The 16,567-nt window shown below is 48.3% G+C and overlaps 1 protein-coding gene across 3 annotated transcripts in view; it reads right to left on the reverse strand.

Annotated features, from left to right (window-relative positions):
* Positions 1-14,054, reverse strand: part of DVL1 (dishevelled segment polarity protein 1) — an 82,778-nt gene extending 68,724 nt beyond the window's left edge. For 2 of the 3 annotated variants that reach the window (XM_033156324.1, XM_033156325.1), the window contains exon 1: positions 13,818-14,053. In XM_033156324.1, coding sequence (XP_033012215.1) covers positions 13,818-13,987 — 170 coding nt within the window. In that variant the 5' untranslated portion in view covers positions 13,988-14,053. Of the gene's footprint in view, positions 1-13,817 lie in introns of all 3 variants that reach the window. The other variant, XM_033156323.1, reaches the window with a different exon arrangement.
* Positions 14,055-16,567: the final 2,513 nt, after the last annotated feature.

A 16,567-nucleotide genomic window follows, 5' to 3' on the forward strand; every position in this document is an offset into this window, starting at 1 on the left:
ACCCTGAGGGTCATCTAGTCCAACCCCATGCAATGGAGGAATCACACAGCCAAAGAATCCCTGGTACAGGACCATCCAACCTCTGTGTACAAACCTCCAAGGAGAGTCCACCACCCATGCCCTCTCCCAAGGGTTGCCCGGAAGGTTCTCTACCACTAACATGGAGACAGAATTAAGGTTGAATCATAGAATCTTAAGAGCTGGAAGGGATCACGAGGGTCATCTAGTCCAACCCCTGTTTTTTCCTCTTTTTTAATTCAAGATTTTCTTGATTTACAAAAGTGAGTGCAATGTCTCTCTCGTATCCCCCCCCCCCATGTAACATTTTTACAGATCAGATTTGGTTGTTGAGACATTAGGGAGAGAGAGGGGAAAGGAGGTGGGTGGGATGGGGGGTGAGGTGGGGTGACGATGTTTCTATTTTCCTTAATATATGTAGGGTTTGGTGTCAGCATTGATTGTGTAGGTTCTCTGTTGTTCGCTTGTGTTTCTTTGGCGATGGGAGAGGTCGGGGTTGGCGTAGGGTGTGATTTTTCATTTGTGGTTGGCTGTGGTGATCTTTGGTCTTCTGTGTGAGTGGGGTTGGTGGGTGTTTTGAATCAGGTTAGCCATATTGATTTGTATGCTGTCGATAGATTTTTTTGTCATTGTCTTGTTGGGCTGTGTGTGTGATGAAGGGGAACAATACCGGGGTGAAAGTCCAACCCCCTTTTGCCCAACATGAGTCTCAAACCCACAACCCTGAGAATAAGAGTCTCATGTTCTACCCACTGAGCTACCCTATTCACTGCAGAACTCCAGTAGAAGTTTTCCACATATCAGGTGCAGATTTAAAGCTGAACGAGCATCAAAGACAATAAACTGTATATTTCCCCATACACACCCGGACCTCTTCAATGCCTGGAGTTCAACCTTTTTTTGCACACAGAGCTGCCTAGGAGCTCACTAAGAGGGGAGGGCCGCACAGATCAGAGCCCCCTGATTGATTTGTTTTGCTTAGCTGTTCTTCCCCCCCGGAGCACAAAAGCCACAGGAAAAGGGCCCCGTCCCCTGCATCCCCCGGCTGTGTTTTCATAGCATCCGCGGGTAATAAAAGAACGTGCCCCACCCAGACCATGAGAGAGATTGTTCCTGCTCAGGGCTGTCGGGGAAGCGGCGAAGGAGAAACGGCTGGAAATGGTTTGCGAAGGCTAGCCACAAGCAGCAGACACACCGACCACTTAAAGAACATGACTCCCCCACCCACATACACAGAGAAGCCTGGGAAGTCTGTCATTTGTCAAGGGTGCTGGGAACTGTAGCTTGGCAAGATCTCAACTATAGCTCCCACAGTTCTTGGGGTGGGGGAGTTCAAAAACTCACCCGATCCCCATTTGTATGCACTCGCTCCAGCTGCCCTGGTTTACCAAGATCAGGCTCTATATTCTGAAGCCTTGCAAAACACAGTCCCAATTTTCTGAGCCCTAATAATAATAATAATAATAATAATAATAATTTTTTATTTATACCCCGCCCTTCCCCGCCAAACCGGGCTCAGGGAGGCTAACACCAATAAAATCACAACAAAAACATAAAACAATTCATTAAAATACAGATTAAAATACAATTTAAAATTAAATCTAAACTGCAGCCTCATTTTTAAGTAGCCCACCAATCAGACCAAAATAATGAAACATCAGGGTTAAACTAAAACCAACCCAAAGGCTAGGTGGAACAGCTCCGTCTTGCAGGCCCTGCGGAAAGATGCCAAATCCCGCAGGGCCCTGGTCTCTTGTGCCAGACTGTTCCACCAAGTCGGGGCCAGTACTGAGAAGGCCCTGGCCCTAGTTGAAGCCAACCTAGCATCCTTGTGGCTCGGGACCTCCAACAAATTATTATTTGAGGACCTTAAATACCCGGGACATACCAGGAGAGACGGTCCCTTGGGTACGAGGGTCCTTGGGAGCTTTAAGGAGAAAAGTAGTGCCTGCCACAAACTGTTGCCCTGGGGAGCCCTCCTGTTCAGGATGCCAGCCAGCCATGCCTTGCCCTCTTTCCAGGTTACATCAGAATCACCTGCTCTTTGGAGCTTTTTAAACAGAGGTTGGAGGGCCATCTGCCAGGGATTCTTTAGCTGCAATTTTTCCATTGCAGGGAATTGGGGGTCCCTTCCAGCTCTGCAGGTCTACGATTTTATTATTTGCATGCCACTCGTCTATAAAACTGCCCCCAAAGTGGCTCACAACATATCAAGTGAACAATTAAGTCTAACACACACACACACACACACACACACACACACACACACACACACACACACACAAAATAAACAATAAGACCAATTAATGAGAGAGAAAGAGAATGGCACTGTTGTGTAACATTTGCAAAGTCTGAGGTGTACAGATGCAAAAGCAGAAAAAGAGCTACTCTGATTTAAATAGGAACACAATATATATCTCAATATAGTTGGGATGCCTGTGAACAGGTAGATTGTGTGCCTGTTCAGTCTGTTGTCCAGGTACTCACTGTTGATGGGCAACTCCAAACCAGCTTTAAACTAGACCAGGGGTTGTCGACCTGGTCCCTACCGCCCACTAGTGGGTGTTTCAGGATTCTTGGTGGGCGGTAGGAGGTTCTAGGGCACAAGCTGAATCCGCCTTCCATCAAGCACTGGTGGGCGGTAAGGAAATTTTAGCCTCAAGAAAGATGCATTAGTGGGCGGTAGGTATAAAAAGGTTGACTACCCCTGAACTGGACAGTCCTTAAGAAGATAAGAGGCTGCTGGATCCGGCCAAAGGCCCATCTAGTCCAGCATCCTGTTCTCACAGGAGCCAAGCAGACGCCTTAGTGGGAAACCCAAAGGGAGAACCCAAACAGCAACTCTCCCCACCTGTGACTCACATCAACCTATATCCAGAGGAACACTGCCTCTGACAGCAGAGGGGAAACACAGCTGTCAGACAGAGCTGTCTTCTGTACAGAAAGGGCAAATCCACACCATGTTTTTTTTAAAAAAAAACTCCCAATGCAAATTCAAAGCCCATGGCTTTCCCCGAAAGAATCCCGGGAACTGTAGTTCCAGTCTCATAGGGTTACAATTCCTGGCACCCTTAACAAACTACAGTTCCCATGGTTCTTTGCCAGGAAGGGAGCCAAGTGGCTTAAATGTGTGTTGAATGGGCTTCAAATGTACGGCATCGATCATGTGTGCACCCTCCTCAAGACAGTGGGTGCTGGTGGGGTTTCTGGAACCACAGCAGCAGCAGCCCAGGGGTGCCAGATTATGGGGCAGAAGCCTGGGACCCCACTTTGCAGAAGGAGCTGGACGCGCGCCACCCCACCCCCCAACACACACCAGTAGCAATTTTGAAGTAAGCAATTCTGACCCATCGAAAGAAGAGGGAGTCCAATAAGACCATTATGCTAGTCCAGCTCAGAGTAGACCCACTGGGAAGGCTGGGAAGCAGAACTCCCTCCATCGGCTCTGCTGTGACAGGCCAGTCCCGTCAGGCTTCCTCTCCCTCAACAGTCATGTGGGGGCAACCATTCCACCAGGCTGCCTCAGTGGGAGAGACGGGAAGCAGAAGGCTCATTCCATCAGCTCTACTGGAGGCCCAGCTTCATCAGGCCCCTCTTTGCCCCTGAACCATGCCATCCTTTGTTATAAGAACATGTGTTTAGAAACTGATGCCTGACTTTTGGTTTTGCTTTTCCTCTTCCCTCCCTGTCCCTTTTCCCTTGTGTGTCATGTTTTTTTAAGATTGTAAAGGACGTACGTTAAGCCACTCTGCAGGCCTTTTTGGCTGAAGAGTGGGATACAAATGCTGGAAATAAATAAATTAAATAACGGGCAGGACTAACATAAGTTCATGACTTTCAGTGGGTCCAATCAGAGTTAAACTTAGTTGGCTGCAACCCACAAAGTCCAGAGTTTGAAAACTACCTGACTGCACCACTGCAGCTACTCAGGATTCTTCTCCCCCCCCCCACCTGCCAAAGCACAGAATCGTGTTGTTACGCCATCTTTGCCAGTGGATCAGAGCTTAGAACCGCAACAAGGACAGTTCGCAAGCAGCCAGCTCTGCAATGCTGGTTCTATGGTGTCCTGGCCAAGAATTCCGATGAAATACATACATATATATATTTTAGGAAACTGACACAGGGCAGTCGCTGTTCTGCACCCAGATACTGGCCAAGCGCCAGCTTGCTGCTCCACTCTCTTTCTGCCTCTGTTATTCCAGCCCAGGAGCAAACTCAGAGGCACATTTCATTCCCAAGCTGCGGGTTTATTTATTACGTCTTTCGGTTATTGTTTCAGGAGGATCCAGGAAAAGGGCCGTGCCCTTGTGACAACACGTGCATTACTGCTAAGTCAGATCTGGACAGGCTGCTCTCCCTGCAAGACTTGGTTCCCCCCACCCCCAAAAAAGTGTGTTGCGGGAAGAGAGAGATTCAACAAAACCATTTGCTTCGCTGACACAAAACTCTCATCCCCCCCTTCTTGTTTTGGCTCAGTGGCAGAAAGGCCGCTTGCCAAGCTGGAAACCACTTGCCAAATTACAGCCCTACACAGCCACCTTGTAAGAGAGCCAGGAACGGGAGTCTGCAGCAAGCCTGCATTTTATATTTCAAGCTGCAATGGGGAATCTAATTACCACTTACAAGGAAGAAGGCGGGATGGGGCGGTTGTGGGGCGGAGGGAGAGAGAAAAAATATTAAGAAATATTTTCCAGGACACTCAAGTTCGCTGGGCTTCTATTCTTTAGCGGGAAAAGACACGCACAAAATGTCTCTGTGCCAGCAGCTTCCAAACATTGCAGGCCAGCGACAAAGGCAGAGGTCCCCTTGCTAGCTAGCACATTTGCAAAGCTAAGCAGGGTCTGGATTGGATGAGGGACCGTGTCTTTGAGATTCCTGCATTGCAGGGGGTTGGACTAGATGACTCTTGGGGTTCCTTCCAACTCTATAATTTCCTAATTCTATGAGTGGCTGGTGGGGCAGAAGGCAAGAAACCCAACAGTGGACAGAGCCACAGCCGGATAGGCAGAGACAGAGCCAATGAGAAGCCAAACCAACTTATCCTTATCCTTAAAAGAAAGAAAAAGGATAAGTGGAAAGGAATTGCAGCTGAGTTGATTGGAAGTCAAGCACAGGGTGTGGGGGGGTGATGAAAGGTGGTGGGAAAAACAGATGTAAGGATGCAAGGAAAAGACCGGCTGAGTTTTTTTTGTTTTTGTTCTTTATTTGTTGTCATTGTTGTTGTCGCTGTTGTTTTTCTTTAAGATGTGTAGAATGAATGTTAGTTTATTTTGTTTGTAACATGTGAATGTACTAATAGTTGTATTGATGAATAATAAAATAAAGCTTTTTATATATATATATATAAAAAGAGACGCCAAACCAACTTATTCTAGTTTGGTCCCCATCCTCTTCCTCCTTGCTGAGTTCTACAAGGGGCAACACTGAGACGAAGCAGGAGGAAGATCACAGCAAACAACAAACATCAGCAAGAACTCTCAGTTAGATGTATATCAAGCCAGCCACAAAGCCCATATTTCTGTTTCCTTTGCTGCCTAACTTCCATCAGCTAGGCCACCGCACTCCACTTCTGTTCAGTTCCTGCCTGAGCAGATGGGAAAGTGCTGAATAACTAGCAGCCACCAGTCATCAACGCCTTCCTGCTATAGGAATATGAACAACGCTGATTCCACCACCCCCACCACCACCCCCCACACACTGACTCTGCTCTTTGCCATTACGATACTGACCCTTTCGCACAGCTGATTCTAAGTCCCAGGCTTAAAAACAACAACACCCACATGCAAATTGCACTAATGAAGAAGCTTTAGAAATTACAGAGTTGAAGGGGGAAGAACTAGCAATACAAGCGCCTCAAGAGGGATGCCAAGTCCCCAAGGCCCAAACTCCACAGTCAGGCTCGCGAACAACTTCTCGCTCCTATGAAGTTGGCTCAGGTTTGTACCGCTTCCGGTGACGATATCCGGGAGGAGGTTTGAGGGTTTTTTTTTTCCTGTTGGAGAAAGCTAAACTAGGAGTTCTGTCGTAATTATGAGCGAAAGGGTTTGGAGAGAGAAGGAAGGGAGAGAAATTAGCAGGCATGGCAGAAGGATTCTAGCGCCTCAGGAGGTGTCAGCATCTTTCCCGTCCTACATATGGCAGAAATCAAGTTTTAAGTTATGACAACTTACTATGTTATTCTTATTTCCATCTAGGAGAAGGAAAACTCTGGCCCTAAAGCTCCGCTGCTTTGTGGGACACCTTTGGGAGAAGAAAAGTCTCAAAAGTAACCCCTTACACAAATCTGGAGTGGAGTCCCTAAGACAGTTGGATGGTGTCTTGTACGCCTCCTTCCGGTAACTCCGGCAGCCAAGCCAGTGCCAAACGTCTTGCTCTGCTTTTCTTGGACCACATCAGTGAGGCTGAGAGGGGGTCCTGTCATTTGGGCAGCCCAGGAGCTCCACAAACACCACCCATGCATGCGCCCCGGGGAGGACACTTTGGTGCAGTGGTTTGGCTTCACCCCCAGAGACGCACTCCATTGCCTCTTGAGGCAGGCAGGTGCCAACATTATTCTTATTTGACTTGCTGGCTGGCGCTTTTTAGAATGCCTTATGCCGAGTCAGATAATTGGCCCACCCACCACAGTGCTGTCGACACTGATTGGTAGCAGCTCTCCAGTCCTACCCGGAGATGCCAGGGAATGAACCAGGGACCGCTGAACTACACAGGCAAGAGGATCTGCTGGACATTCCTGGAGGATAAGGCTATTATTGATGGTTACTAGCCATGATGGCTCTGCTCTGCTTTGTAGTCTTCCTAGAAACAACTGGCTGGCCTCTCTTGGACGCTGACCTAAATGGAGCTTGGCTCAGATCTGAAGGCTCAGGTTGTATCCAGCTAAGTCCTGTTCGGAACAGACCCATTGAAATTAATGAGCCCACGTCAGTCATGCCCACTAACTTCAATGGGCCTACCCTGAGCAGGGCTAGCACTGGAGACGGCCCCTGAGATTCCATCAGGGAGACTCTGGTACAGGAAGATAATGACACTTTGCACGTTCAGCGAAGGCCTGACTCCAGGCAGCCGGAGGTCAACAGCAACCTAGAGCTGCCTACGGCTGTTCCAGCTGTAAATCCAATTTTTTACAGTGGCTCCCAAGTCAGTTGTAACAACGGTCTATAATCCGGCCGTTAATTAGAAATTTAAGAGTGTCTGTCTTTCCAGGCTTCTGCTTGCAGATAAGGCGTGTGTGTGTGGTGTGTGTGTGTGTGTGTGTGTGTGAGAGAGAGAGAGAGAGAGAGAGAGAGAGAGAGAGAGAGAGAGAGGCGCAGAAAGGGAGCGACTCCCGAAATCTGTACCGCCACCACATCAAATGAGATACAAGCTCCCATCTACCAGCCTTCACAAGATCCTGGCTTTTGCTAGCCTTCCAAACAACTGCAATCAAAAACACCAGCTTAGAAAACAACCTTTGGGTCTGGTCTGGCAAGAGCCTCACAGCGGGGAGATTCAAATCCTGGGACTCAAATCCTAGGCAAGCCCTGCCAGGGGAGACTGGGGGCTCTGAAGAGGGGATGTGGCTCAGCAGTAGAGCCCTGGTTTTGCATGCAGAAGGTCCCAGGTTCAATCCTCAGCATCTTGACTTAAAAGGATCAGGAAGCAAGGGGTGCCCGAGATTTGCTGTCATTCATAGAAACAACCACAGGCAGATCTTCTACTTAGTCAGACCACTGGTCTATCTAGCTCAGTATTGTCTGCACTGACGGCAGGGGCTGCCTAGGGCTTAAGGCTAGGGACCATTCCCACCCCTAACCTGGGACTTTCTCCATGCAAGCAGATGCTCTACCACCCAGCCATGGCCCTTCCTGTAAGACATAGGCCCACTGAGCTCAATATTGCCAACACCGACTGGCAATGGCTCTCCAGGCAGGAGAGGGCTGGGGAAGATTCCCTGCCTGAAGACCTGGAGAGCCACTGCCGTTCAGTGTAGATGATGCTGAGTCAGATAAATGATTTGGCATAAGACAGCTTGCTATGTCCCTAACCCCAAGCAAAGAGCAGGAACTCATAATGACAGCAGAGCAATCCAGCTGATGCACAGAAGCAAGACAAGCAACAAGGCAACCATCTCCCTGATGCAGTTTAACACCATGACTATCCCCCAGGGTGCTGGATGTCAGCAGGGTTAAGGAACTTTAATTGCCACAGGGAAGGGGAAATAAAGATAAGCAGCTGCTGTGTATGAGGATCTAACGCTCCCGAATGCTTCTGGGTTGCAACAGTGGTTAGAGTTGCAACTAGGACCTAGGATAAAAGGTAAAGGTAAAGGGACCCCTGACCATTAGGTCCAGTCGTGCCTGACTCTGGGGTTTGGTGCTCATATCGTGTTACTGGCCGAGGAAGCCGGCGTACAGCTTCCAGGTCATGTGGCCAGCATGAATAAGCCGCTTCTGGGGAACCAGAGCAGCACACGGAAACGCCGTTTACCTTCCCGCCAGAGTGGTACCTATTTATCTACTTGCACTTTGACATGCTTTCGAACTGCTAGGTGGGCAGGAGCTGGGACCGAACAACGGGGGCTCACCCCATCGCGGGGATTTGAACCGCCGACCTTCTGATCTGCAAGCCCTAGGCTCTGTGGTTTAACCCACAGCGCCACCCGCATCCCTAGGACCTAGGATACCAAGGTGCAAATCCCCCACTCAGCCATGGAGCTCAGTGGGTAACCGTGGGCCTGTTGCTGTATCTCAGCCTGGCCTACCTTACAAGGTTATTGTAAGGATAAAAATTTAGAAGAAAATCCACGTATGTGACCTCAAGCTCCTTGGGGGAAACGAATGGAATAAATAAATAAAATAGATAAATGGGGTGAGGAATTTGAAGACTGAAGGAAATGGACAAGGGGGCATAACTGGTTTGGCCATTGGGCATCCAAGTCTTCCTCTCCCCTCCACAAACTGCTGAAATGACTCACAGCTCCAAGGTTAGGAGGACTTGCTTACCATGGCAAGCAAAAAATAAATAAAAATGTGGAAGCCTGCCTTCCACTTGATAGCCAGCCTGGAAACACCTAGCGAAACTGACAGGGCTTGGTAGATCAGAGGCCTTGTTTGTTCGCCCAGCTTTAAGATCAGCTAGACTGATGCACTTAGCTAATGGAATATTCAAACACACACTTTGCTCTTCAGGAGTAAAATGAATTACTTCACTAATTTCAACCTTTTGTGGGGCCCCCTGCCTCTTCTGCTGAGGGGGGCACCTGGACCTCTCCCCCCAAAGACTTGGCCTGGTGGCGTCACTTCTAAGGTCAGGGCCTTCACAGTGGTGGCCCCTACTGTGTGGAACTCCCTTCTAAGGGATGCACAGTTGGCCCCTTCAGTGTACAAAAAAGGCTCTTAATATATTGGCTTCTGCAGTGGCTGGAGGACCTCTGACCCTTGGGATGTTGCTGGACTCCAGCCCCCATCAGCCAGCATGGCCAATGATCACAGCCGATGAGGGAAGCTGGGGCCGAGCAACTACTTGATAGTTCTGAATTTTAACTGATGTGATTATATTGAATATGCTACTGTTTTAATGCTGCGGTTCGTGGTCATTATTTTATGCTGGGTCCTTTATGTTTTTAAATGCTGTTGCTTATCCTTTGAATTCTGCTGATGGGTTTCCCACAGGCATCTGGTTAGCCACTGACAGAACAGAATGCTGGGCTAGGTGAGCTCTTGGTCTGATCCAGCAGGTTTGTCTTAGATTCTTATGGATCTTAAAAATCTTTTAAATGAATCTTTTTTTAAAAAAAAAAAAAGCCACATACACACCATGCATTTAAAACAGCCCCCCCTCCGAAACCTGGAAACCATAGCTTACCTCTCATGAAGCTACAATTCCCAGCACCCTTAACAAACTACAATTCCCAGGATTATTGACGGGGGGGGGGTAATTGCACTTTAAACATATGGGGTGGTGTGAATGTGTATGCAGTCTAACATTAAATTGTTCCAGTTTTGGTGTTTATGTTGAGAGGACTCTGTCCAGGAAAACACTCAGAATAAAACAAATCTGTTCTCCGTGGGGCTCTCTTGCATTATTCCACTTCCCTCCGCTCCGTCTGACCTTTTTGCAGGCGACACACAACACCAAGATCGCAGTGCCGGAAATAGATACAGGTACGAGCCGTCCGACATGGAGGGGAGGGGAGGCTTGTTACCAAGAGATTATTAGATTTCAAATGCTGATTCATGGTTGCCATCCAAAGAGCTGGAGATGATGAGGCCTGTGGTTTTTTTCCTTCCTTTTTTTAATTCTCTAAATGCCAACAAGTGGTTGTGTGCCAAACCAGACAATACAGATCTTGGAGGCAGAGAGACTGGGGGGAGTGTGGGGTGTGGGCCATCACAAGGCCTTAAGGTGGGGTTCTTAATATTTTTATTCTTTAAAGAAGGTCTGCGTTGTAGAAACATAAGGAGAGCCTTGCTGTGTCAAGCTCAAAGGTTCATCTAGTCTAGCGCCTAAATGCCATAGTTCAGTGGCAGAGCATCGGCACTGCATGCAAAAGATCCCAGGTTCTAGCTTCAATGTCCCTCCATCTGAGAGGGACCCCCACATTAAACCCTAGAGAGACACTGCTACCGTGTTTCTCCTAAAATAAGACACCGTCTTATATTTTTTTTCGCTCAACAAAACACAGTATGGCTTATTTTCAGGGGATGTCTTATTTTTGGGGAACGGCTTATATTTCGCAAATGCATAGAAATCCTGCTATGGCTTATTTTATGGCTATGTCTTATTTTAGGAGAAACAGGGTAGTCAATGCAGACAATACTAAGCTAGATGGACCAATAGCCTGACTCAATATAAGAAAGTTTCCTGTGTTCTCATGTCTTAAGGAAAAAGGCTTATCTCTGTGGTTTCAACACCTGCTTCACATGCAAATCCCAGCATTTCCGTGTAACACTGGGCATAACCCCAGTCCGAAGCCCCAGAGAGCTGCTGCCAGTCGGTGCAGGTAACAGAGTCCAACCAGATTGGTGGCAGGTTCACACATGACTGAAGTCACCTGAAAAATAGTAATAATAGTAATACCCTGCCCCAAGAAGACCGGCATATCAGGGAGAAACTTCCTAACCTAGTTTTCTATGAGCGGGTTTTTTTTAAAAAAAAAAATGTATAGAGAAACATTCAGACATGCAAGTTGCCCACCTCAAAGGGGGCAAGGCCTCTTTTTCTAGAAAGTTTGCAATTTTAGAAGCACCCAGAGCAGGTGTCCCTAGACCAGTGTTTCCCAAACTTGTGTCTCCAGCTGTTTTTGGACTACAACTCCCATCATCCTTAGCTAGCAGGACTGTTAGTCAGGGATTGTGGGAATTGTAGTATAGAAGCAGCTGGAGACACAAGTTTGGGAAACACTGCCCTAGACAACAGATAAGTAAGCGAAGGAGACACATGTTTCCAAGGATCAACACCTCATGCACATTAACTGTTATGCACCTCACCCGATTTCTCCGAAGCTGAGACACAGCACAAAGAGCTCTTTAATTCCCTTCTCGATGCACAAACAAGGGAGGCATTGGCAGAGCCCTTTGCCCTCTGGACATACCTTGGCCACTTTCTCCACAGCCCAGAGACAAGCAAAGAGCTCTTCAACCTCCTGCAGGGAGATTTTGGAACCCACCACCCAGAGCAAAGCATTGTGAGGGTGCAAAAAGGCACAGCACCCACAATACCCCTTGTTTTAACCCCCTTCCTTGCCCCCTTCATTGGTCAGGGGAACACAGACTGCCATGCTCCCGCCAGCTAACATTTATATATACGTTTGTCCACTACTGCTGGTGGGGGTGATATCAGTTCAGCCCAAGACAAGACGATACGCCCCCTCCTCTCAAAAAACATAAGCAGTATGGTCCCTCCTTCTACCTTTCTGAGGAACAACTTCTTGTTGTTGTTGTTGTTGTTGTTGTTGTTGTTGTTGTTGTTGTTTTACGAATTCCAGTAGTTATCGGGTAACCCCCAAATTGTGCACACTCTTCATCCCTCTTCTGTTCCATCTCCTGACACCAGTCAGTAATGAAACAAAAAGGAAGCCCCCCCCCCACCAGCACACCTGGAAATGCCTTCCATTTTTACAGATTGGTCTAATGCGATCCAGTAAACTACTTCTGTGATTCTAAAGGTGTGCTTTAGTAGAGATTCCTACATTGCAGGGGGTTGGACTAGATGACTCTTGGGGTCCTTTTCAACTCTACACTTCTATGATTCTATACCCTGCTCCTACCCGCTCCAAAAGAGGTGGGTCCACTTCGCAGAGACCCCCAGACATTAAAGGAGGACCACCGTCATATACCAGGCCTTGCAGCTGCCAAAGTGGGAGAGGATGAACAGGAAGGGGAGGAAGCAAAAATAATAGAAAGACACTCCAGTGCTTCCTGATGGAAGTCTCCCCACCTCTCAAGAGAGCCAAAATGAATTGAATAGGCATTCCCAGTTCTCCTTGGCAAGCTAAATTTAAGGGATATGCCCCACACCAAAACATAGGAAGCTGTCTTACATTGAGTCAGACCTTTAGTCCATCTTGCTCAGTATTGTCTACACTGACTGGCAGCAGCTCCCCAGAGTTTCAGGCAGGAAGCCTCTCCCAGTTCTATCTGGGGATGCCACTGGGATTTAAACCTGGGACCTTCTGAGGCCAAAGCAGATGCTCTACCCCAAAGCCATGGCCTTTCCCTGGATTACAATTTGTTCATCTCTGGGACACTGCCAAGGCAGAAACAGTAAAAAAGGGAGAAAAAAGGACCCACCCACCAACGGCACCTACAGAAATTCACACACCCCTTCCACTCCAAAAGATCTGGGAGAGGGGACACCCACAGCCTCCCCGAATCTCTCTTTGTAAGCGGGAAATGCCCAGTGGAGGGGGCTTCGCATCTCCTTAAAAAACAGCTGACCCCAGAAGTCTAAGGCCAAACACAAGCCCCTACTGGCAACCCAGATTTCAGAAAGCAACACCTTTATGAGCAGGTAGGGCAAAGAGGCCCTTCACACCTTTTGGGTTGGATCCAGTGCTCCTCCTGCTCAGAGGCAGAACCATGGGAATTCATCGGCACATGGCCAACTTTAGGCCCATTCATTTCAATGGGTCTACTCTGAGGAGGGTCCAAGTTAGAAGCAACCCCTTTTTTGCTCCCAGAACTTTTAGCCATGATCATCGTGGACCCACAGTCTCTCCCCAGAGACCCATGTTTCAGGAAATCCGGACGCCCCGCAGTCATCCCTTCCAGGCTTTAAACCTTCACCAACCTGGCACTGCCCACCGCTTCCAGAATGGTAAACCATGTAAAATCGGGATCCTTTCCCTTTCCCTGAGAGTCCCCTTTATCTGATCAAAGCCACCAGAAAGAAAGAAATCCACAATTTCAGATCCAGTTTTCCTTTGACAACCAAAGGTAAGGGTGGAATATGTCAACCCCCCTCCTTTTTTACAACCGTGATATTAATGTACGTATGTCATTTCCAAACACCACCCTTCCCCCCCCCTCCCTCTCCAACCCCACAAAGGTTGACATGTATAACGGCAGAGGGAAGCCTCTGGTGTGGATTCAGAGTAGCTTTGCGGAAACCTGGTGACAGGGGCGAGTGGGGGCTGTTTCACAAACCCCAGCAGATTTGAAAGCTCGCCACATTTTAAGAAAGGCACAAGTCACGCCGCGTTCAGGCAATCATGCAAACACACAGGAACGTGGCAAGGCAGATCTGGGTTTCCAAACGTCCTCCCCCCCCCTTTTTTTTTTGTTTTAACGCCAAATAAAAATAGAATGCCAACTTACCCAAAATCCTGATCCATAGATTTGAAGAAAAATTTGTAGTTATGCACCGGCCGGTTGCTGAGGACATTTTTAAAATCTGCCAAAGTGACTTTTTCCGGGGAGACGGGCAATTTCACCAGATAAGGGGTTTCCTCTTCGTCAATATGATAGATTATTTTTGTCTCCGCCATGGACGAAGGAAGGGGTGTTGGGGGAGGTTGGAAGGGGAGGGGGGGAACAGGGAAAGGTTGGGGTGCGAGGAGATCTACCAAGGAGGGGAGGAAAGAGAGAGAGAAAGAGAGAAAGGGGGGAGAGAAAAGGGGGTGGGTGGGTGAGGGGGGGAAATCAAGGCCAAGTTCAAGGTGCCAGTCCCTCAGATCCTTCGTTTTACAATGCAAGGCTTGCTTCCAAACAGGAAGGGAAATGTCAGTGTCTGCGGAATGCTACCGTAGCGAGCCATACGCAGAAGGGTTGTCATGCCCCACACCGCCCCTTAGCGGCACAGACGGAGACAGGCACCTGGATGTGGGCTCGCCAGAATGCATTATCCCCAACGTTGGGGGCTGGATGCTTACAGCATCAAAATCGACCTCCTCTCCCCGCCTTGTCTTGCAAACCTGCTTCCAAAACCCGGAGACCCACGAAGGAGATGCGTGCCTTCCCTTCCCCAACGCCCCGGTAGCGATCTCTCTCTCACACACACAATCCTGGTTTATTGCAATAACACTTAATAAGAAGAAAATGTTGCAGCAGTGAGATCGACCTAGAGATCTAAAGAGCCTTTGGCTTGCAGAGGCGGGCTTGCAGGCGTGCTGCTGGCGGAGAGGGAAAGAGGAAGGGTAGCGGAGTCTAGAGATCCTTCCCCAAACTGCAAACCAGAGGTCTCTCCTCGGCACGCACACACAAATGCCCTCTCTCTATACCCAAAGTCTTCTCCTCTTCTCGGCAGTCTCCTCCCCACACACGCAGCTTAAAGGGCCACGGCTCGGGGTTTTTGTTGTTGTTGCAACCGCGCGCGCGCCCCCGTCCGCGGGCAAAAGGCGCGCCCGTGTTCCAAAGGCGCGTAGGAGCAGCTGCAGCAAGCAGGACAATTGCGCCGCGCGTAGGTCAGATCCAAGAGGGGGGCCTGCCACAAAACGCTACCGCCGCCCCGGTCGTGCAGGCACGCGTTTGAGGGTGTTGCGTGAAGCACCGAGCGGAAACCTCCGCGATCAGCCCTCCTGCCTGGAGTCACAACAGAGCAGATTTGCAGGGGGGCATCATGTGACCAGCCCACCTCTTCCTGCTTCCCTCAATTGGGGGGTGCGAGTTTCTACAAGCAGCCTTAAGGTCGCCCAGTGGCTGCAGTTTTTGTTTGATTTTTTATTTTGATTTTTTTTAGCAGGTAGGTAAGAGATCTGGGAAGCATATTCAGCTCCAGGGCCACATTCCCTTCCAGGCAACCTACCGGGGGCCACATGCCAGCGGTGAGCGGGGCTGGAAGCCAAAGCGGGCGGAGCAGCGGGTGCTCTTTATATGCTTTGAACTTGTTTCTCTACATACTGGCACACCCCTCTCTAGCTAACATCCACGCAAGCAAAACAAACAAAAAGCGTTATCAGAGTTCGAGGACACAGCCTAACCCCAAGGCAGGCGATTGCAAAAGAGGAACGGGAGGGGTGTGGCATAGGGAGAGAGGTGTGGCCAAAGTTGAGGGGCGTGGCCAGGGAAAGGGGTGTGGCGTGGGGAGAGTCCTGCATGCCACATAGAGAAACCTGAAGGTGTCCTTATCCCTGAAATAGATATATCTCACTTTCTTTTGCATCTGAGCCTCTTCTTACACACCCTCAAAAAATGAAGAAAGAAAGTAGGAGAAAGGCTAGCAGGGAAACCTACTTGATCACCCAAGCATTCTGGAACAAATCATATTGAGAAGGTGCAGATCTTCAGTTACAATGGATGCATATTTTTTGTTATAATATATATATTGTGTGTGCTTTTAAATGGTAAGTCGCTTTGAGAGGATTTTTTTGTAGTAAGAAACAAATAAATATAATAAATAAGAATATTGACCTTCTATAGATGTTGTCTTATTACCTATTGTTGTTACTGCTGCTTTTATAGTCTACGGCTCGTTCGTTTTTACAGTTTTTGTAAAACACGTGGAAATTTTAATGATGTAAAGACTGCTAAAAGAGGTTGGAATGGGAGAGCAGACTGAGCTTTTCCTCAAATATGTGTCACATATTTGTAGATTGTGAGCCTGAAACCAGGGGCTGTGAGGTTATTTTTAAATGATGTGTAGGCCAGTCTGGGACCTTTTCCACTTAAAGAGTGGGTTATAAATGCTTGTTTATATATAGGCATTATATTATATACAGGTATAATATAATGGGCACGTGGGGACGTGTAACAAAATTTAGTTGTGTGGCATGTCCCTGTTTCAGCCAGCCAGCCATGCCTGTTAAGCTCATTGTGGCAGTCCTCCTCCTCTCCAGGTAACCTTAAAAGCTCCTGCTTGCCAGAGGTATGAGCTGAAGGGCAAGAGATTAAGGGAACTTGGCCTGGGGCCCATTCCCATTCCAAGGAAAGTGAGTCCAGTACACTCCTCAAAAGAGGTTGTGGAAAGGAGTTGTCTTAAATACAGAAGGAATAACATCCCATACAATCTGTATCATCTATGGAACCTGATGCCCCACCTCTCCAAAAACAACATAGAAGTGATTTCTCTCTTTGAGGGTGGAAAAGAAGTCAAGATGAAAAATACCTTGTTGCCTAGGGTGTGTGCGGTT

The sequence above is a fragment of the Lacerta agilis genome, chromosome 8 (genome assembly GCF_009819535.1).
Source record: "Lacerta agilis isolate rLacAgi1 chromosome 8, rLacAgi1.pri, whole genome shotgun sequence".
Classification (NCBI taxonomy): Eukaryota; Metazoa; Chordata; class Lepidosauria; order Squamata; family Lacertidae; genus Lacerta; species Lacerta agilis.